General features: G+C 42.7%; 1 protein-coding gene across 1 annotated transcript; it reads right to left on the bottom strand.

The window, feature by feature from the left end:
• Positions 1 to 333: 333 nt before the first annotated feature.
• recql4 (RecQ helicase-like 4) lies at positions 334 to 23,232 on the bottom strand. Its single transcript, XM_015357326.2, has 24 exons — positions 22,838 to 23,232; positions 20,645 to 20,678; positions 20,073 to 20,197; positions 19,249 to 19,395; positions 17,183 to 18,276; positions 16,947 to 17,046; positions 16,563 to 16,710; positions 15,503 to 15,619; positions 15,017 to 15,166; positions 14,508 to 14,600; positions 14,256 to 14,392; positions 13,749 to 13,832; positions 10,513 to 10,701; positions 9,498 to 9,680; positions 8,545 to 8,743; positions 6,690 to 6,967; positions 6,255 to 6,392; positions 5,389 to 5,575; positions 4,596 to 4,725; positions 3,847 to 4,013; positions 2,673 to 2,868; positions 1,902 to 2,070; positions 1,473 to 1,581; positions 334 to 659 (listed from the first exon to the last, which is right to left on the bottom strand). The coding sequence occupies exons 1-24, from the start codon at positions 22,919 to 22,921 to the stop codon at positions 538 to 540; spliced, it is 4,380 nt and encodes a 1,459-aa protein (XP_015212812.2). The 5' UTR covers positions 22,922 to 23,232; the 3' UTR covers positions 334 to 537.
• Between the last annotated feature and the right edge of the window lie 68 nt (positions 23,233 to 23,300).

Raw genomic sequence — 23,300 nt, 5'->3', positions numbered from 1 at the left:
CCAGCTTTTGGTGGATAAGCGTGAGACGTAAGGGTGGGGAGTCCTGGTTCCTCACACCGGTTGGTACGGAGGGCTCAGAGGTTTCTCAGAATTTCAGGGACAGCAAGGAAGAGGCTGAGGGAGAAGATGGGTCAAGAGCCAGAGGTGCATTGCAATGTCTATGGAAAAGGAGAAGTGAGGACTGAGCTAGCCACCCAGCTCCTGTCTGCTAATCAACTCTGTCCGTGTACATTTCACAGGGTTATCAGTGTGACTCGTGACATCTAGTGAAGATGAGACCTCACCTGATTCGCGATGGGAAGCTGTTTGCAAGAAAATGCACTGTATCCCAAATTTTATGTTAGAAAAATAATTTAATACTTGCATAATGACATGAAAACAATAATATAACAACTGTGAAATGCAAATACAAATATACTTCTCAGCTGGTTCAAATGAGCCAGGAAGTCCCTTGAGCACGTGTAAAATAATTATTACAGTATCACAACTTGGTACATGCTCACTTTAATGTCTCTTTTATAAAAAGTCTAGTTACTTTTACTTTGTTCGTATTATTTCTTGAGTTGCCATGCGGATGATTTCATTGAAATCAAAGTGAAGGTATTTCCTCCAGAATCTTCTGTCCTTGCCAAATGTCTGAGCTGGGTAACAGGGGCTTCCTGCAGATTGAATTTGAAGAGGGAAGTAAAAAAAAAAAGAATGAACAGGTTGTAAATAAGTACTTGACAAAAGTTTGAGTTTGTAGCCGTGCTGGCATCCGTAGGCTGCAAAGAAACAGGTAAGGCTTCATTCCGTGCAAAAGGTGAGGAAAAGAAAATCGTTTCAGCTGTGAGCTCTCTTCAGGTGACAAAGCAGGAGCCATCTGAAAAAGGCTCCGCAGCCGAAACAATTCGTTTCTTTTCTTTTCAACATGGAATAAACTTTTACCCGTTCCTCTACCTACGATCTTTAAATCTTAATCACATTCCGCCAGAATGGCTGTTTCCTTTAAAGTTTACAACTAAGAACCTCTGTATTTACCCAAAAATATTCCATAAATCTCAACTGCTATGATTAAAAGGTTTCAGAAAAATGAGAGAAGTTTCCATCCATGTTTTAAACTCTTCTTCCAATTCGGTGTCGCAGGGAAGCCAGGGTGAGAACCATCTGGTGGACAGCCTAACCAGTCCATCCACAGGGCACACACAGACACAAACATGGTCACACTCACACCAGGGCTAATTTTCCCAGAAGCCAATTAACCTTCCAGTATGTTTTTGGACTGAGAGAGGAAACTGGAGCATCCAGTGGGATCCCACATGAATATGGGGAAAACAAACCGACTCCACACAGAGAGCACCCCAGGTCCGGAATTGAACCCAGGGCCCCAGCGCTGCAAGGCAGCAATGCTCACCACTGCGCCACCCTATTAAAAAAAATAAATAACGCCTCGATAACGATAAAGTCAAACCAATGTCTTTTGGACCGCTCACCAATTCCATGAAAAACCCGGGCAACAGCTCTTCCAGAGAACTTCTCATCACTGTGGCAGGAAAGGAAGCTTCGGATATCGGCTCGAATCTGATCTTCCCAGTCTTTGAGCTGAAATTATAGATTCCGTTTAAGAATATGTTTTATTCTCTCCTCAACGTTTCTTCAACAATGGAACAGTTAGCAACTATGCATACTTTTAAATGCAAAATGTCCAGAGAATGAAATACACACTAGGAGGTAGTTTTAAGAGGGCTCTCTCAGTCTTTTGGCACATATCATATGTTATATACAGGTCTTTTTAGTAAGATGGTGGTGTATATGCAGTCTATTTAGAAAAGAATATCTTAGAAAATACAATTTATGTGCATTTATCAAAGAGTAGAAAACTTCAGCCGAGGCCATCTAAGGCCACATCACACAAATCAAACCTTGGATTCACTCAGCTCCTCGTTTTCCTTCTCTTTATCCTCCTCATATTTTTTGCTCAGGTCTAGATCCATCTTCTCATCGAAATAGTCCCTTAGCAGCTTCTTCAACTTGAGGCTCCTTTCCTCGTCCATCTCATCGGTGCAGAAGCTGCAGTTTCGATACGCAACGCTGGGAGAATGGAAGAAATAAAAACAAAAAATCTTGCTCAGGCTGACCAATTTCTAGGGTTTCCTTTAAAGGCTTGTTTGAGTGGACCTATATCCTAAACACATAAATACATGCATGCAAGCACAGGAAATGACTGTGTGTATTAAATTAATAATTAAAATGAAACAGATTAACTAGAAATTTGCAAGCAGCTTTAAAGCCTTCCAAGAGGCCTTCCCTGCTCTCTTACTTTAACAGTCTAAGTGCACTTCAAGTAAATTAATGGCTAATTTACACTGGGAGAGGTTGCCCATTGGGAGTCAATGCTGTAATCCATACTGAAAACCTGTGGGTCTGCATCCTATTGTGTATTTTTAAGCTTCACGTCTATTTTCAGGGAGCACAGTAGTTAGCTTTGCTGCCTTGCAGTGTTGGGGTCCTAGGTTCAATGCCTGATCTGGGGTGCTATGTGTGTGCAGTTAGTATGTGTTTGTGTGGGTTTTCACCGGGTGCTCCGGTTTTATCACTCCGTCCCACACTGGCCCACACTACACACAAAGAGAAAGTCATCTGTCAGTATCGCTATGTAAAGCCCATCGGTCCTGCTTTTCTGTTGCTCTTACCTGCGGAAGGCTTTGAAACAGGCTTTCAGCTGGTACAGTTGCGTTCTCTCCTGAGCCAGCACTCGCCGATGCAGAAACTCACACACCCCATCCAGCTCCTCGGGAGTCAGGTCACCATAGGAACGGAAGTGGAAGGAAAGATTCGAGAACTCCACCAGAACCCCACTCCTTCCTGTGCCACTGGATCCATGAAAGCCTGGACAAAGAAGAAATAAAAGCATAAGGTGAATCTCTTTATATTCAGAGGACATAAGCAGTTGTCACCTGCTGATGCTTTGACCAGGATTTTGAAGCTATTTTGTTACACAGCGACAGGGTATGTAACAAAACAATATGTATTGTCTGTAATGAAATTGAGTTGCATACTGGATTTCACCTCTCGTCCAAGCTGACCTCTGCCGATTTCCTGCTACTTCAAGCAATAGGCTCCAACACAAACCTGGTGGCTTATGGGGCCCAAAGACTTCAAAACTCACAATGACGTGAAGAAGTACAGAGAAAGTAGTCTTTATTTCATCCAAACAGTAGCAACACAACTCTCAAATTACCATACTCAAGTTACCCAACTATTCTACAGTGTCCAATAAAGTTGCTTCAAAAAACCAACTAACACTAAAACCCTTTATGTACCCAACCATCCCTAATCACATCCAAGTGAAAACGTGTCTTTCATTCACATTCACAAATTAATCCAGTTCATATTTGCCCGGTGTGTCTATTTACAGTGATTAGAGGTCTTTAATGGCCTCTAGTGCTAGGTCTGCTAAAAATGTCCTAACTTGGCTTTCAACACTCCAGTCCTTCTCTTAACAAATGTTCTCCTTGTTTTCTCCAAGGATCATGAAATTGCTGTTCACAAGGAAATTGTTTTAGGTCTTGAACTGTTTAGGAGATGTAGTGAAAATCTCTCTTTGTTCCGTTTTCAAACGATACTGTCAGCCCACTGTGTATCAAAATCAATATGCTGTCTGAACAATTTTCAATTATTATATTGTTTTCCCTTGTGCACAAGTAGCTTGTACTATAAAAGAGTACCCATTTCCTTAAAGGACGACTTGGTCCTGACAGTAACAGTTAACATTTTAACAGTTGTGTCCCAAAAATGAGCTTCCTGTGGTGAAAAGAAAGGCACGAGAGTGGGAGCAGCCCAAATAAAAAGAACAGGAGTCTGTACCGCTCTGCATGCTCCATTGGAGCTGCCTCAGCCCTCTCTTCACGGGGACGAGCTCCCAGCCCATGGTGTCAGCCAGCTCCACGACATCGAACTCCACCGAGCTGCAGTGCTCCACATGGACTCCTGACAGCCGCATCCGCGCCAGGGTCACAGCTACAGGCGGGCAGCTGAGAACACAACACCCAGAGGTGACCCCACCTGGCAGGCGACAGTACTGCGCACTGAATGTTCCTACAGTAGGACAGCTGAACATCCACAGGATTTTGGTGGTGGGGAAAACTCTGAGCTCTTTTTTTAAGAAATAAAAAATCACAACATAAATCAGAGTTTTATTTTTCTTCCCTAGAGATAAAAGAAAAATCATAACTTGACAAGAACAAAAGGGACAAAAATAAGTAAATAAAAGCACAGTAGATTCAAAGTTCAAATACCAAAAAATTCTATAAAGCACACTTGGTTTAAGGAAGAAGGAAAATCTTAATATCGCAATCTTACTGCGCACCTTTCCATATTCTGCATGGTAATTACTGTATTGCACATACACCTTGTTTAATCAAACAAGTCAAGCACTGAATAGTGTCATGGGAAGTCTACAGAATGCCAGAGTGCACTCTTAAGACTACTCTAAGTGTTCTGTGTAGTAATAAAGCCCAGTGAATTGTCCATTCAGCATTTTCTGCAGGCCCATTGTGTAGATCGTTTATCGTGGCACCATCCTAGGACAACTCAGATGAATAAGATTCTCTCACATTTTGGTGAGCTTCCTGAGCTGCTGGGGCCCACCGTAGCAGACCAGGCGGCAGCTGGAAAGAGTGGGGTGCAGCAGCTCAACCCACTGCTGGGGATGCAGCTCCAGGTAACACAGCATAGTCTCTATACCTGAGGGGAGACACACGCACACGAAAATCCTACTGTCTTAGTCTTTAGAAAACCTCACCGGTATCCGTTAAATACCTATATTTCTATATTTAACACAATCTGTACGCCTCTATTTTAAAACCAGGCAAACCGTTCAGGAGAAAACTAGCAAACGCATCTCATGTACTCAGAACTTGTTGGTGACTGTTATAGAGGATTGTGTCTTCCTTGAACTTGCAGAACTACAAATCCAGGACTGAAGCCTTCAAGAATCCAAAATAAACTTCCGTCCATCCATTTTCTAACCACTTTATTCGATACGGGGATGGAGAGGAGCCAGAGCCAATCCTGGCAAGCAACGAAAGCAAGGTGGGATACACCCTGGAGGGGGCGCCAGTCCATCACAGGCCAAATAGACACAGCAACAAACACACACACGATCACACCAGAGCCAATTTTCTCAATTTATGTACAATGTTATTGCACTGCAGGTGCAAATTCATACAAACCCAGGGATAATATACAAATCTCATGCAGATAGCACCCCAGGAATTAAGCCCAGGGTCGAAGTGCTGCCCAAAAATAAACTTCACAACATTAACAAGGAATTCCAGGTTAATAAACCATCCATACATGCTCACAATAGACTGGAGTTTCATTCGTTTTTCAGAGTGAACTTCCCACCTTCCTCTGTGATGTCAAGCGTCTCCACCGTTTCTTGGATAGGAATGGCCCGTTCGTGTGTGAGGCACACTCGGGACACGGGCTGGCCGTTCTCGTTCGTCTCTGGCTTCTGCTCCTCTTGCTCGGGACTTGCGTCAACGGGGGGATCTGCCAGTTCCAGCATCTCCTGGTCATCCACCTCTCCAGCCTAAAATCACAACGCACTCTTCCATGAGGCTCCTGAGGACCGGGATTTCTCTCTTGGACCACCCATGACGCTAAGGTGGCAAATGTAAAAACAAGGGTTCAATTTTGCCTGCACAATTCCATCCATCCGTTTGCTAATCCCGTCTTGGGGGGGGGAGAGCCAGAGCCTATTCCGGCAAGCAACAGCCCCTCGGTTAGGATAAACCTGGACAGGACACGCCAGTCCATCTCAGGACAGACACCGCCCACACACACCAGGGCCACTTCTCCCAGAAGCCACTTAATCTACCCGTATGCAGCTGGACTGTGAAGGAAGCTGGAGCTCTTGGAAGGAAACCCACACAGACAGCACAACAGGAATTGAACCCAGAGCCCCTGCGCTGCGAGGTAGCAATGCTTACCACGGCACCACCGTGCTGACTGTTCTCCACACTTCTTACTAACTAGAAAATTGGTTCTACTTGTTATGCCTATATTTTGTTTTTACCCCTAACCAAACAAGTGAGTCCATTCGATGGGTAAGCAAAAGCGTTATAAGAACTCTGACAGGATGATAAGTCAGAGTATAAAGACTACATAGCAGAAAACTGGAAAAGCTTTTTTTTTTTTAAACAGAGAACCGTATGCAAGAACATCAAGACGATGTTAAATACAGAGGGCAAGGCCTGTCTTGATGTTACCTGCATCATGCTCAGCTGCTTCTGGTGGATCTGTCTGCACTTGCAGGGAGGAAAGGCCTTCTGGACGAGTTTCTTGACTGTAAAGTAGTCAACTGTGTCAGCATAGATGTGTCTGCGAAGCTCATGGAGGTCTCCGCCCTGCAGGGAGAAGGAGTTACAGGATTTACCGTAGGTCCAGCGCTTACTGAAGTATCCTCCTTACTCAAACCTACTAATTTCATACACACTGTAATGTTATGACACTAACCTACATGGCCTTGTTTCGTGGTCAAAGAACATGTCAGAAAGAAACGTTTGCTACATGTGTGAACTAACACGCTGAACACCTGACAAAGCAGTGCAAACACTGTTGTGGTCATTTGGGAAAGCCATAAGGAAAAGCCCACTGCTGCCATTTAGGTTTTTCCCAGACTGCTGTGCTAGGCTTTAACTTACCTCTGGATCCAGAAATAAATGGCAGTGGGCTGGCTCTCCATCCCTCCCAGCTCTGCCGATCTCCTGCACATAGCTCTCAAAGCTCTTGGGCATGTTATAATGGATAATTCCCCGGACGTCTGACTTATCCAGGCCCATGCCGAAGGCCACCGTCGCAACAACGATCCGCAGCTCCCCGCACATGAAGTTGTTCTGCACCCTACGGCGCTGAGCGGCCGACAAGCCAGCATGGTAGGACTCCGCTATCCACTTCAAGGGCTTGCGGATCTTTTTCTTGGCTGTGGAATAGAGAAGGTGAGAAAATGGATCGCAAAGGCTAGCGTCCGAAAGCTCTTTTTTTATTTATTTTGAATTTCCCTGCATTCGTAAAATAGCAGCTTCCATAGGCTATTCTGTTGTCCTTGTTCAAGCCAGGCCACAGAAGCAGAAGAGGCCAGAATGAATATGTATTTTCATTCTCCCACAAAAATAAAAAGTTTCCACATCAGAGCCCTAAACCTACAGGCAAACAGCTACAACCCCCGTTGTAGGAACCCTCAAGCAACATGGCTGTCACAGTTGAGGTTTGCATGACACAGCTCCTCACTGATACCAAGTTTTTACACGTTCCTTAACAATGTCATCAGGATAAGTCAGGACCCAGTAATACCAGCAGAAGGAATACCAGTCTCCCAATGCAGAACCAATAATTTTTCAGATGCAGTCAAATCAGGTACCTAAATTTGTTTCTGCCACCAGAGACCCAGTTGTTTGGGAAAAAATGGAAACCAGAAATGTCCCCATTTAGAATAACAGACAAACCGGAACAAAAAGTTTCTAGAGTGCTATCTATAGACACACCTAACATGTAAAAATGTACCGAAAGGATCCTCTAAAGTGTATTCAGGGAGCTAGACAAATCACCAAAAGATAAGTCTATACAGGGGGTGAAATACAGACTTAATTTTCAATGATAGAGAATTTGTATTTCCCCAGGAATTGACATTATCTGCACCACTCAACTCCCTATTTAAAATGGTAAACACTTCCAGGGGTATACAGTATATGAAGCCTGTGATTGAAAGCTATAAACAGAAAAGACAGATTGCTTATTCTGAATCAAACAGATTATCCAAACACCTCACCCCCCAGGGGAATACCAGGAGTGTCAGGAGATGAATAGAAGGATGAGATTTGATGCCTTTATTGCAAAGAAAGAAGTATTGTTTATAAGGAGTCCATGATGAAAACCAAAAGAATCTGCATGACATATATCCACCATAAAGTTGGGAAAAACTCACATACAAACTACCCCCAGCGGCATAACCCTTTGCCAAAATGGCATACTGGCAATCCTCTGTGCTAGCAGATTGCAGAAGCCTCAAAAAAGTGGCAAAGAAAAAGTGAAAGAATCACCCAAAATGTGCTAGTATCCACAAACAGAATTAAACTTTGCAAGTCACACGAGTATCTTCAAACCATGCCCGAGCTACTGCTCTTCATTTTAATTTGACCACATCCTTACCACAACTACAACGAAACTTGAAGCCAGAGAGCCAAAAGAGCTACTCCTGGTGATTGCAACAACTGATATTGTGTTATGAAGACAAGGAAACGTTTTTTTTTTTTTAAATGGGGCTCAGTACTTCAGAAGAAACCATTCCATTTCAAGCACATTTCATGTTCAATTAAATTGCATTTAAGAATATAAGAAACATACTGGATGAATGGTTACAAATGAGCCCATCTAGCCCATCTGGTAGTTAGTAGTTCATGGATCCAAGAGTCTCCTCTAGACATTTCTTGAGAAAATGGTAGTTTGTTCCATACTCCCACAGCCCTTTGGGTAAATACATCACCTAATACAAAAGCATACCGAGAGCTTTCTTCCTCTTCCCTGGTGTGTCCTCCTCCGTCTCCCCACTGAGCGGTCTGGACGACTCTCTCAGCATCACCCCCTGCAAGCAGGTGCGCAGCAGAGCAGAGATTCTGGTGGTCTCCTCTCGCCGGGTGCAGTAGACAATAACAGAGTCCAGGGACCCAAACCGCTCCCCTTTCAGCAAGGACACCAGCGACTGGGAGAGTGCAAAAAGGTGAACTTCTACCACACTATTGCACACAATTATGAGAGCATCTTTTTCAAGTACAACAGCCTTTTCCACGTTTTCTCACTTAGGTCTTAAATCAGTAATTAATTCATCTGTTCTTCCAACGTCTAGGTTATTTCTCAATTGACACTGTTCACCTTTCAGAGTCACTCTGAAAATGGGGAACACTTTGTTCTCTTGTGCGTGAAACTTTACAAATCCACGGAGCCAGCTTTCTTAAAGATGACAAGAAAGCATCTTTAGTGTTCCTGTATGCTTCTACCTAAAAACAAAGACATTCCATCCATCCATTTTCTAATTATTTTATCCAATACGGGGTCACCGGGGAGCTGAAGCCTAACTCAGCAAGCAACGGGCACAAGCCGGGGTTACACCCGGGATAGGATGCCAGTATATCACAGGGCAGATACAGACATGAGCCCACTCACACCAGGGGCAAGTTTCCCAGAAGTCAATTAAATTACAAGTATGTCTCTAGACTCTGGAAGAAACCCGGAGCACGCAGAGGAAAACCACATGAACACAGGGAGAAAATACAAATTAAACGCAGATAGCACCCTAGGAATTGAACCCAGGGTGCTAGCGCTGCGAGGCAGAAATGGTACCACCATGTCGGCGCACACAGACATCCGTTATTCAGAATTCAGACATTCTTCGTTCTCAATTCAGGGTGTGGAAGTACTCTCGGCTCATGCCCAGGGACCCAGTGAGGGTGACGCACCTGATCCTTGTCCCTGTCCATTGACACGGAGAGCTGCAGATTGGGTGGGACAGCAGCAGACCGGACTGCAATGCCCTCTCTGTCCCTGATGTCTAGGTGTTGGGCTATGTCCAGGGCTGTGGCGAGCGTGGCGGTGGCCGTCAGACCCAGAAGACAACGCACCCCAAGCCGATCTCGGAGGACCTGCAAAAGAACCACAGCCGTGACTCTGCAGCTGAAGGTGAAAGAAGGTTGATGATGGTGGTATGGACACAAGATGAAACCTGGCTTTCATACATTTTTTTTGAAGAGACAACATAAAGATACATCATTTCTTTCATTCTTTCTGTCCATAATTATCTGGGGAACAAACATACCGCTAGGGGCATAACTTACACCAGGAAAAAATACTTTGAAAAAAATCCAATCTGATTGTAAAAGACCAAACCAAATGCTGAAACGTATGATTAATTACAAAGTGACTGCGAAACACTGTAAAAAAGACGCCACCTTTCAAGATAAGATGTAAAACCCAGGTCCTGACTCTTAATGACGTGGTCATTAAAAATCCCAGGGTGTTTCCAGGAAAGAGTAGGGGTGTTAAGCCTGGTGTCTTGGACAGATTTTCCCCTGACCTTTACAAATCATGGTCTCCTAATATAATAATCCCCATCTCTGAACTGGCTTCATCACTCTGTTCTCCTCCCACTGATAGTTGGTGTGGGGTGAGCGTACATGCGCACTTTGGTGTAGGTGGGTGCTACACATCGATGGTGGTGGTGAAGGGGAGTCCCCATTACCTGTAAATCACTTTGAGTGGAGTGCCCAGAAAAATGATTAGTGTAAACTTAATTTACACCAAATGTATTCTTACATTTTGTTTTCAGCTATACTCTTAATTGACATGGAAGTGGGATATTAAAAAAAAAAATTAGGGATCCCTGGAAGAAAAACAACCAAAGACTCTTGGCTTAACCCAGCCCGAGAGTCCAATTCAACCGAACTTTGTCAGTGATGAGCCCAGCACCAAGCTCACCTTGCACAGCCTCAGGTAACAAGGTCGGAAGTTGTGGGACCACTCGGACACACAGTGGGCTTCGTCGATGCACGCAAAGGCCACTGGGGGAAGCTGGTCAGCCGGGGGCAAGCAGCCCGACCCTCCGTGACCCCCCCCGACCAAGGCCTCAGGAGAGAGCAGCAGGACATGGACCTGGCCGTCTTTCACCTGGAACAGCAACACAAGAACAGGCCGTTCAACACGTCTAGCCTGTTTGGCAGTTTGCAGCTTACAGATCCAAGAATCTCATCCTGCCGTTTCTTGACAGAAGCCAAGGGAAGCAGCTTCAACACCATGGCAGGGTAGCGTGTTCCATGCTCCCACAACCCTGTAGGTAAACAAACTCCTGATCTCGGTTTTAAATGTGACTTTCACATAGTATTCATTTTTGCCCTCAAGATTGTGTTCCACTGTTGATTTTGAAGAAATTCACTTCTTTGATGATTTCGCCTACACAGAGTCCTCCTGTAGGCATTGCTGTTCAAAGCTAAAAAGGTTTCGGTCTGTCATGTAGGATGGTCCTTCAAGTCCCAGAGGGTGATTTCAGTCTCATATCCTTCGACTTAAATTCTAGTTTATATACTAATGTTATTTGCTTTTACTCCTTTCCACATCCAGAAGATCCACATCTAGAAAATATCTAGCAGGTCTAGAACATGTAAATGATGTGTCAACGTTAACAGCTTCTTTTTGCTCACCATTTTCCATTTTGTGTTTATCTACCTTGTCTAAATCTTGTTAACATCTTGTGACCTTGAGTACAACTGATAAGCTACTAAAAATCCCTGGGGATTGGTTGATCTTGAGTGCTTCTAGAACCCAAAACACTTCTGGATCTTCAATACTAACACTTTCAAAAATTACTTTAAAAGACGCAGTCAAAAAAGTCACATTCTGAGACAGGTTGATGACTTCTTCCTTAGTGAACACCTGATGAAATAGTCATTTAGCATATAAGGTATTCCCCCCGTCATCATCTATAAGCTTTTCATTTTTGTCCCAAATATGTTTTACATCATACGTCGGTTTCCTCCGTGCTCTGGGCTGTTGTGCATGGTTTGCAGGCTTCCCAACTCAGCCACCTGTCCATCCAGCAGCTGGGTTCTTAACACTCCTGGACTGTGCTCCCAGAACCACTTCCGAGCATGACATTAACATAACAATGTATGCTTCAAAGCACACCACGTCACGGTTACCATTCCCTATTCGTACTACCACTTCTGTTTGCTTCGCTCTGTCTTGAGCATTAACTAACATTTCAGTTTTTGCTTCTTGCATTCCTGTTGTTTTTTTTTTTTCCTGGTCTATGTGGGGAAAGTTGAAGTCTTCCATAAAGCTGACTTCTTTTGCAAATAAATTCATTATACAGCGTTCAATTATAATTGACATCAGCATTTGGTGATCTATGGCATACTCCTACCACTGTACCTTTAGAACGGTTCAGTCAAGTTTAACCCATATATTCACAGACTCCCGACTCCTCTATTTTTAGTTCCCGAGCCGTAAGACTCTTTGATATATAGTGCTACTTCTCCCCCTTTTCGTTCTTATCGCTCTGAAATCTGGATTTCTAGAGTGTGTCCACTAATGTTACATTCATCCCCACTGTTTTGGTTAGAGACGTTTCTGTGTGTGTGATTCCAATAATATCACAACTAAATGCTTACTCCCCTGGGCTCTTGTTCTTCCCTTTGGTTCTCCTTTTGTGTACTCCCGAAATAACTTTGACATTTTCTTTGCCTGCTCTATTCTAGTTGAAATGTTCTTGGATTGCTTTGCGTTTCCTTGTGCCCAACCCATTGAGGTGTAATCCAGCACATCTGTACTGATATTTTTTGCAATGGAAAGAATTCTCCAGTGGTGAGGAAAGCTGAAGCCTTCTGCTGCACACCATGTCATCATTCATGTGATGTGTGGACAGATTAAGTGTAGTTTATTTTGTAGTTGTTCACCTTTGCCTGGTGTTGGTAAGCTTCCTAGGAAAACCCCTAATTCAGTCCCATTCTTCAATTTGTTGCCAGGTTGGATACATTTGTTCAGGAGGGACAGAGCTGCTGGATTATATCAGCCACCTTAACTCCAAGAAGACAGCAAACAGTTGCCGTCTCATGGGCTTCGATGCAAATCTCCATCGCAGTGTTCCCATTAATTAAGTTTCCCCAATAAGCAACACTTCTCTTTTTGGATTCTTAGTAACACCGGCTCTGGTTGCAGTCTAGTGTTTGAGGTTTCCTGGTCTGGGCCTCTCGCATCCGATTCCAAGTCTTGGAATGAGTCACATTTGTTCGGTGTTCCGAATCAGGGTAGTACTGCTTGGATGGACTGGCGGAAGTTCTTCCTTTTCACCCTCTGGAACCAAATTCTCCAAGTTAGTTTCTCTGTATTGTTTCTCTGACAGTCCAGGGTAAACACTTCCCACTGCCCTGCTGGTTTTGTCACTTCTTCAGTCTCCTGGAACCCTTTGATGTCCGTCTCCAGTGTGTTAACTTTTTCAAGCAGGACCTGGATTTTGGGATGTATTACTACAGATGTAGCCTGGCTACTGGAGCTTCTCCAGAATACTCCACATGTCACGCAGACTGCCGACCACAAATTTAAACACCATTGGCAAGCATTAAATGTAGTTTATATCTGATGCAACAAAGTGTTTAAGACTTGTAGTTTTTGGAACACTGTGCTGTCTCTCTAGAGCTGCTTAAATGTTGTCTCCCTTCCTGCCTACAATAAACACCTTTTCATTTCCTCCCACATCACCATGTCGTGCTAGTCCCTAACGGTCAGCAATATATCTGCACATCCTTCTCCTACAGCATTAGACATTTCACAGTGCAATTGAAACGTTTACTCTGTAGAAACGAATCAGAAAATTGACTACAGTAACTGCTATCTGACACGGAAATTCACAAATGAAAAGAGGAACCTTTTCAGGGTTCAAAATACATGCAGTCAGAAGCTATCCTAAGCTGCGGAATAATAAATGTTAGAAAAATAAAACTAACGAATCACCTAGATTAGTTGCTCATGCCTTTTTCAGTGAAATTAACACTGACAAACTTACAAAATCCAATATCAACAATAATTAACTTGAATAGGTAAGTGAATAAGTTAAATGGGATACCCAAGCTGGACGTAAGTTTAGCTTTAATACAAGACTCAGACCACTACAGTGTTTTTCCACTGTCAACGCATTCAAACAAGAAAGAAAAACTTTCCACCTTTTCGATAGCCGCCTCCCTCTGTTTCTGTGTCATGTTAGAATGGATACAGACAGCCTTGAGCTTTGGAGGAAGTCCAGATAACTGGGGAGAAAGAAAAAAAGTTACACGCAAGAAAGAACATGTAATACTTCCCTAGTACTTAAGTAACAATGTTTTTAAATGTGCGTTATATACATTTTAAGGTTTGCCCTCACTTTCAGGATAGACAATACCCATCTTATAACACAAAATGCAACTTAAACCCAGTGGTGTTAATATATAAAAAAACACTTTAACAAATAAATAATGGTATCATATTACATAATGTAATACATAATTTATTATATTATATAATAATTTATTACATAACACTGTTTCATTTCACTAGAAACCAATGTTTTACATTTGGACATTTTTATTGGTGGGTAGTGATTTAACTCTAGATTGACATGTTTGTGTGCATAAACATCTAAATAATCATATAGATACAGAACACAAAATTTACAAAAAGGAAGGCAATGCTACCTGATCATCCATCAGGGACACTAAAGGTGACACAACCAAGGCAATACTCTTTGACCTTTTGGCATAGAGGTAGGCTGGAAGCTGGTAGCACAGAGATTTCCCCATACCAGTGGAGAGCACCACCAAGGTAGACAAACCTGCATGTACAAAGACACTGTCAAACCCTTTTAACATTTTTCCCCAGTTCTCCAAGAGAAACCTTTTTGATTATATCATCGGTAATTCATATTTACACTTTATGTCTTTTCCTACCTGAGAGGATTCTCATGATAGCCACTTCCTGTCCAGGTCTGAAGGATTTGTAACCAAAGTCTCTGAGAGCTTCATAAACCTCTTCAGGTACATCTAAAAAAACAAGGTAATTAGAGAAGAAGCAAGTATTTTAATCATACCAACGCAACCATGGGCGGCCATTACAACCTTATGCACCATGGTATAGACTTAACCAGCATCAGGAAATTTTCCGGCAGGAATGTGGCACCATTCTTCAGGAGAAAGTCAATCAGCTCAGAATATCCCATGAATTAAAGATTCAGTTCAGATCTGGCCTAAAATACAGCACGGCTAAAGCACTGAAATTAATTTGGGAATTCCTGCAATCCCAATTCATGTTGTCAGCAACACTGGAACTGACGTGCATCTTTAATTCACAGAATAAAGATTAGGAAAGATTAAGAACAGGAATGAGCAACGGACAAAATCTTAAGGACATGCCAAGTGTTCAGCATTAATTCAGAAAAAGACAAACGCAGCTCCAGCACCTCTGACTTTGCCATCTTCCCCGAGACTGTAGAGAGGCTCCATGGATGGAGGGGGACTGGGCTTCTCGTAGTCAGGTCGGACCACATTCAACAGTACGTCATCTTCCTCTTTGACCTGAGACTCTGCCTCCTGACCGTCGCTGGAGGGCACTGGGCGGACAAGATGACAAGAGGCAGGTAAGCTCACTCCAACCGCAAAACCACTGTACCCATCGTGATTACAGCATTTCCAGGTGAAGCAGACTTTTTTGTTGATGTTTACCAAAATACGGGGTCCAACGAACAGTAAAATGACACATTTGTGTCCTGCAAAGACTCCAATGTATCATCCAATAATACTGAGAGCTTACATTCACTGGATATTCTCATTCAAGTTAACCTTTTGGGAAAGAAGCAGTTTTCACTTGCTAACTTTATACACCATTAAATGTAAAAAGCCGAGCCGAGCACAAGGGAAGTTCGCTAGCAGTGCTTATGTATACACACCAATGGGATCAGAGCGCAGTGTGCTTGTGGCCCGAGCTACCTCCTCCAGTGTGGGCAACTCGAAGGGCTCTGCGTCGGCCTCTTCCGCTGACTCATTCTCCACAGCAGGGGCAGGAGCTAGAGGAACACAACATCCATTCGATCGAGAAAACCCTTGCAATTTGATGCACGAGACCTTCTTTTGGCCATTTCAAAGAGTGTGCAATGCGAGCTCCCAGCTGTCGGAATTGGAAAGGCACTCGTCACTCAAGTACAGAAGACTCATGTTTTACGCTGAATGTTTTCACGCGAACTTGTGAATACGTGGTTGGCGAAGAAAAAATCCAAATTAAGAAGCAAATCCTGCGGGACATTTCCCTAATTTAAGTGTTTCACGGCACGCACCTGAGCTACATTTTGGGAACTAGTTACAGAGGCTATAGCACACCGGTGCTTTCTTTAACATGCAGCATCACTCTCAGTACAGCTCGTAAACCAAAAACCAGTATCAAGGGGAAATTCAAGTCATGAAAAGTGCCTGATTTAGGTAAAAAGTGAGTTAAGGGGTGGGAAGACGGTTACCAGTTTGGTGTTATGGCAAGAATGAATCTTCGATTTGTGCCATTAGAGCCATCAGAGACAGAGAAAAGGCTATTCGTACACAGTTATCCACCTACTGTGTTTCCTGCATTTTATTTTTACATTTGATCTATTTTGGATACTGCGCAGTACTGTATTTGCTGTACTACTATTTTCACAATACTTTAAACTACATACACATACTAATGCACTTACGATTGATTTTACATGATTTTGGGTATACACACTATGTCAGGAACCTACTGTAACTAAAGCGTAAAACACAAGTCTAATGTACAGGCCAAAACTTACTTAATTTTGATTCAGTAAAAAGGTAGTCAAAATGTTTTATTTCAGTACTGAAATGGATATTTATGAACCAACAGGAATTCTCAGCATGCGCGGCCTAGCCATGTATTCCACAGCCCCGAACGCAGGCCTAGAGGCATGTGGCAGCGCTCCGTTTGTGTTGGCGTTCGTGTTTTCAACAGTGCCCTCTCACCTCGGCCCCTGCAGTCCCGGGCCCAGTGGCCTGTGCCCCCACACTTGAAGCAGCTGTCGCCGCCGTGACCCGCCCTGGCCCACCTTCCTCTGCGCCCCCCTCCCCCGCCAAAGCGCTCGCCCTTCAGCTGGAACTTCTCCATGTACAGCTGGGACAGAAAGAGAGAGAAACGCCATTATAAAAGGAACGTTTTGGTCTAAACGCTCTTGATAACTTGCTCGTCGAGTAAGAGTCAGACGTTCAACACTACTTAACGGCGCTCAACTGCACAGTCTGTTTTTTTCGGGCTTCCATTTTTGTCATTTTCCGACATTTTCACAATAACTGACGATTCCTACAAATGAGAATCAGAGTCACGACTCTTCAGTCAACGGTCAAGCCTACCTGTTTGCGAAGAAAGGCACCTTTCAGTGCATAGCCTTTCACATGAGATTTTTTCTTCAGATTAATTTTCACAAAGTTGCCGTCTTTATTCGATGAAGCTCTGCAGGAGCAATGACACGCAAGTATTACTTTGATTTGCCTAAAACGACTGAGAAGAATGCAAAAGATGAAGGAAAGTTCACTGCCATGGCAGTCTGTAGTCCAAGGTTAAGAAAAATTGTTATGTCTGACCCTACCTTGGTTTAACTTTGTTCTGAACCCGTGTAGAAACAGGAATTTCTTCTTCAGTTTCTCCCAGGAGATTCTCTGTGGGAATTTTTTGTTTCTGTTTCTTTCTTTCTGAGCCAGAAGTTTCCTCCTTTTCTCCATCTTCCCGTTGGGATGGCCTAGCGTGGCTCTTCTTCACACGGGGAGACTTGGGGCTGCCTGAAGTTTCCCTCCTTGTCTTTCTCCTCTTTTTAGCCGTGCCTTCCTCTGGAAGTTCGGCCGGCTTCTCTCCTCCGGCCCCAGGTTCCCTCTGCCTCTTCCTACTCCTTTTCTCTGTCTCTCTCCGGCCTGTGTCACTCTTGACCGGGCTGTACCTATCCTGGGAAGGCAATTCTTTGTATGAAACTTCTTTTTTACTCTCCTTGGCCGCAACACAGGCAGAAGGCAACCCCGATTCATTTCCACAATCTTCTCTCAACGTCAGCCTAGTTTCACCTTCTTTTTCTTTAACATTATCCTTGAATGTGAAAGTGCATTCACTTCGGGCTGAAGTGTCCATTTCCGAGGCAGACAACCCATTACTGAGCTGCACACTTCCCTCTACTGTTAAAGGTTCCTCCTTGGAAGCAGTCTCTCCCAGGAGCGCAGAGTTCTGCTGGGCTGCTGCAGCAGAAAGACTAGGGTGAGCCACGTTTCTGTTGGCTTCTGTCAACGGCAACATTCCTTCGCCAGCGGGAGACAACAAATTGCCCGTGACCGGCTTTTCCGTTTTCTCGACTTCATCAAAGACCTGGCATCGCTCCAGCCAGCCCTTGTCCACTGAAGACAGTCGATTGGTGATGGATTCACGCAAGAGATGGGCTTTGTTGCAAAATTTCTCTTTTGGAAGAACTGCAAGTGAGCTCATCTTGGATGGTGTAAACCCTGGTATGGGTGCAAATAGTTCTTCGCTTTCCTCGTGAACCGAGGTTTCTGCTGAGGTGCTGAGGTTGGGGCTGGTGTTGGCTGGCTTGAGCTGTGGAGTTGCTGGGCCCATTGAAGCTCTTGGACTAGAGCCCTCTTTCAATGACTTTAAAGGCGTTGTCTTTGGGGTAAAAGACTTCTTTAAAGAAAATGGCCGGTCCTGCAATTATAGGAAAAAATATACTTAGAAAACGATCTATTTAATTGACAAGGTAGCTATATTTATTTAATAACCTCTTAATGCTGGTCATGGACGCAAGCGCCTATGGTCTAAGAAAAACGGGACTCAAAAGGAGCATCTCACTTCATCGTTTTACATTACCAAAACCACAAAATCTTTACAGAAAACCTTTTATCAATCCAAAAAGGTTCACCTAGAGCTTCACAAAACTGTTTCCAGAACCCCCCCCAAAAAAACGTTCATATAATCAAACGTGTCCCATGCGTGGCGTAGTCACAAGCGTCCATGTTGTAATGTAGAATAAATGTTCTACATTTAGTTTAATGGAGACTGTGAGAAAAATAATTCCAGATATCTAGATATTAAAATCCATCAGACAACTCCTTTGGAACACAGAGTTTTTAAAGAAATACAAATGCAGCAGAATTAATATTTCTTGGTTAGAATAGTTTAACTGCACACAACAATAAACCAGAATACTTCCAGGGGACTGTTTTAACGTGCAAAAAAAGGCTACATTAAATATAAAATGCAGCAAATTAAGGTACCTTTTAGAAATGTATGAATTTCTTCTAGAAAACATACTGTAGTAGTACACATCCAAATTAAATAAAGCATTTTATAAGTATCCCCAGAGAACCCAGACTACTGACTTTCCAACCAATTTCTTCACTGCTAATGTTACATTTTTTTAAAATTCAAGGACTGAAGCAGCAGTCCAAGTCGAACATGACTTTGCAGGACACCACACTGAATATCTGATCAATGTTATAGAAAGGCAGGGCTCAATGCACTGCTCCACCTTCCAACCTCAAACAGATATGTCCCACAAAATTGGAAAGCTCATAGCACACTGATCTATCGAAATTCACAGCTGATGCTTTGGCTAGTTATGAGCTTAGTAATTTATCATTAAATATAGGATTAAGAATTAATACCTCCACAGCTTACCTTTATAGAAGCTCCTAGGTTTGACTTCAGCTTCATCCCAAAGTACTGGGCTGAAGCCTTGAGTGCATCACTGTCCTTAGGTGTCAGTCTCTGGGTGGACACTGGCATGTTTTTGCGATTCAAGTGAGATCCCCAGCAATCCATCTCCTTTTCAAATAGAAGAGGTTTGAGATTGGAAAAAGCTCCGTCACAAAATAAGGCTCAAACATAACTTCATGGTTTGGGACGTTTCATAATTCTCACACTTTACCACTTAGGCAAGAAAGAGTCCATAAGAGCATTAATTAAAAAGAAGAAAAAACACGTCTAGATGATACCAAATATCTATTTTTTATTATATAAGAGACTGTTATAATACAGTACTTGTGCATTAAACAAATCAGTACTTAACAGGAATGCACAAGAGATTCAGTTCCTATCTTGCATTAAGTAATAACATTCACTATGCTTTTCCCTTGGGTGTAAAACAGACTGCATCATTTTCAATTACATGCAAGTTTAAAACATTCCTGTCATTCTGCTCTTTACCACCACTCATTTATCCTGCACTTGCTTTTTAAAGCACTTTGAATTTTACAATAAGCCCTCGAATAATAAAACAAGGTAATGCTGGAAAAAGAAAAGCGTATAGACAAATTGGAATTTGTATTCATATGGTTCATCAATTCAGCCAAATCACAATTCCTGAAAAATAAAAGAGCTAAGATCTTCTGAGATTATCAGATCAATGTATAGGTCACATATTCCTCAACTGTCAAATACGTCAAAAAACATGCAGTTTCTTGCACATCTCTTTTCCTCGGCAGCCTGTGTGCTTTGCCCACCTTTTCACCTGACTGGCCCGTCGTGGTGGGATTCTGGCCGACATTCCCAGAATTCTCTTTACAGCTCTTTCCCACACTCCCCTCTTCTCTCGCTTGCTTGAGCTCCCTGTATTCTCTGTACAGATCTACAGGTAAAAGAAAGCAAAATGATATTACAGCCCAACCTGAAAAAAACATATAGAAAGACTACGGGGAGGAGGCCATCCAACCCTTCTAGACTGTCTGGTGGTTAGCGGTTGATCCAAGACTCTCATCCCGACATTTCTGAAAAAAAACCACGATAGCAGCTTCACCAACAAGGCTGGCCAGCTTGCTCTAGTTTCCCACAATCCACCGGGTGAAGCGGAGGCTCATTCTTTAAGAGCTAAAAACTGCATTCTTAGAGGCACTTTCCGACAAATACTAGACATTGGCAACCTCAATTTAACACCTAAATAAAGAGAGATCCAAATGTAATTCAAAAACACATTGAAAATCGGAAGGGTATGAAGACATACGAAAAAGAATCCTTTGCTCAGTCACATGTACGCAAGACACTGCACAGCGTCAAATATTGTTTACAGCATACTTACTTTTAGTCTCTTCTGATGCTCTGTCTATGTCATCCTGAAACAAAGAAGCAAGCACTGAGAACCACATTCAAAGCTGAAACATTTCAGAATCACACACAACCCACAAATACTCCAGATCTCCATGAGCCTAAGGTATGGCCCTTCAAAACCACCTGGATTTTGAAAATCAATATGAGAGTAACTATATTGTCAACATAAGGCTAATCAAATAAATCCCTCCAGATTGATCAGAAGGCTGCTTATTATCAGTAATGGGCGGGACAACTTGGAAGTCAAACTTGGAAACAAAAATGGGATACAAGGCAGGAAATACTGCTGGATGGGACACCAATCCATCACAGGGTCCACAGTCCAAAACATGCACAAGCACTTAAAAACAGCAGTGAATCTAGTCAGCATGTCTTCGGAGGGTGAAAGGAAATTACAGCACTCAGAGAAAACCCAGGAGAACACAGAAAACTCCACAAAGAAAGGTCTGCTGAATCCCACCCAGGACCCAAGACAGGTGAAGCAGTAGCCCTAATCACCACGCCAACTGCAAACCCATAATTTAATAACGAAACGGAAAACGTATATCTTTCTCGTTAAACGCCGGCTTGATCTTGACAAAAATGCATGAGGCACACCTCACGGTGAACAACACTTGGCACAGTTTCATTCACCGTGTTATAACAAGAAGATACATAACCTCAAATGTGTTCAAAGATCGTTCGCTAAATTGGTCTAACAGCTTTATCACAGAAAGCTTAAAAGCACTCTTTAATCACAAGAAGGGGAGATTAAGAGGGGTTTTGATAAAAGCATTTCAAGTTCTGAGTGGTCTGAATGTGAATCCAACTGATTTCAAGTTGAGCAATGAAACTGAGGCCCAGGTACACAAATAGAAAATAAGGGATTGTGTATATAGGAAGTGGCACAGTGGCATACTAGCACTGCATAGCATTGCTGCCTCACAGTTTTGGGGCACTGGGTTCAATCCCAGACCTGAGGTGCTATCTGTGTGGAGTCTGTATGTTCTCCCTGTGTTTGTGTGGGTTTCCTCTGGGGGCTCTATTTTCCTCCCACATACTGGTAGGTTAACTGGTTTCTGAGAAATTGACCCTGGTGGGTGGGTGGGTGTGTGTGTGTGCCCTGCAATGGACTGGTGTCCCATCCAGGTTGTACCCCACTTTGTGCCCATTGCTTGCAGGGATAAACTCCGACTTCCCCACGACACTGTAGTGGATAAAGCAGTTAGACGATGAATGAATGGGTATGTTTTTATACTGAGAACAAGAAGTACTTCTTCACACAAAGGCTGGTGGAGCAAGCTGCCCTGCAATGTTGTTGCAGCAGATTTCACCAAAACGTTCAAGGAAAAGCTAGATGCGATCAACTATTAGTAATTAAGCAAGACGGACTGAATGACTGCTTTCTTGAGCAACTTTTGTTACTGTATGATGTTGTGTAGAAATGTTTATAGAATCTGTGAAATGATACAAAGTCAGATAAAGTTTTTTTAAAAGCTTCCCAGAAACTTTTTTTTAAAAAAAACTCTTTCCTAGTAAGCCATTTAGAAAGAAAATCTCACAGAGTATACTTCTCCTGAACAAGGTTGACATTGATCTTTGAGAGTCAAAATTCACCTTTAAATAATCAATTCTAAGAAACGTGGAGCAATTTTGTTTTGAACATGCGCTCTTGTTCGCTTAAGTAATTCACAAGTATAAATACAAACCCTGTGGCTGTGAAGGACTGCTTTTGTCCCTTCCTGACTTAACTGAACCAATTAACGAATAGTGCTTATTTAAGAGTCACCTATAAAGTTGATTGTTGTTCTCTGGGGCACCGTTGTATAAGAAACATGAAACTAAAGCACAATAAGAAGCATCCATCGTATAATTAGCATGGTGAAGTTTGAACGTTAGCTCATCTTGACGCTGCCATAAACTCAAGGAAAAGATCGCATATTAAATACGAGTTATAATAATCACTTAAGAATAATTTAACAGGAAACAAAAGGATGACATCATGGATTTTTGATCCAGTAATTCAGGAGCAGTCACTGTACATTAGAAACCACTTCTGTAACCTGGTAAAACAAAATAATTGTCTACGTTGTCCACATTATTATGTAGTTATTATATAATCACTTACCTCATTAATTAATGCAGATCTAACAATGAAATGACGCACAGTTTACAAGGCACGTACCTTAGTCGGCTTTCTTTTGTTTTCCTGAACGAACGTCAGCTCCCAGTTCTTCAACAACATTTTCAACTCATTGTAACGATCCATTCCTCTTATTTATGCGCTGTGCTCTATTTGCACAACAATAAGTGCCACAATAAAAATAAACTACGACTGCTCATCAAACAATTTAAGGTTAAAGAATTGCACTCTGTCTCAAAGGAAAAGGAAAGTCCGAAAATCGAAAGAAAAATATTCACACGAGAAGTTGTATATATAACTGTCACAGGTTGCTGGGCTTGACTAAACTAAAACGCAACAATATTTCCCCATTTGCAGTTACACTAAGGACAGCATTAAACATCAAATGCTGAAATCTTCATGTCAATTTCCACTGCAGTATTAAAGCCAAATTTTAGCGCGTCCTGCATGTAAATTCTGAATGTCTACCAATCACGTTTCTCGCTACTTGTCAGGAGCAGCCAAT

This window comes from Lepisosteus oculatus, chromosome 10 (assembly GCF_040954835.1).
Source record: "Lepisosteus oculatus isolate fLepOcu1 chromosome 10, fLepOcu1.hap2, whole genome shotgun sequence".
Lineage (NCBI taxonomy): Eukaryota > Metazoa > Chordata > Actinopteri > Semionotiformes > Lepisosteidae > Lepisosteus > Lepisosteus oculatus.
The sequence above is the reverse complement of the archived record's forward strand: the minus strand, read 5'-3'. Positions and strand labels throughout refer to the sequence as shown.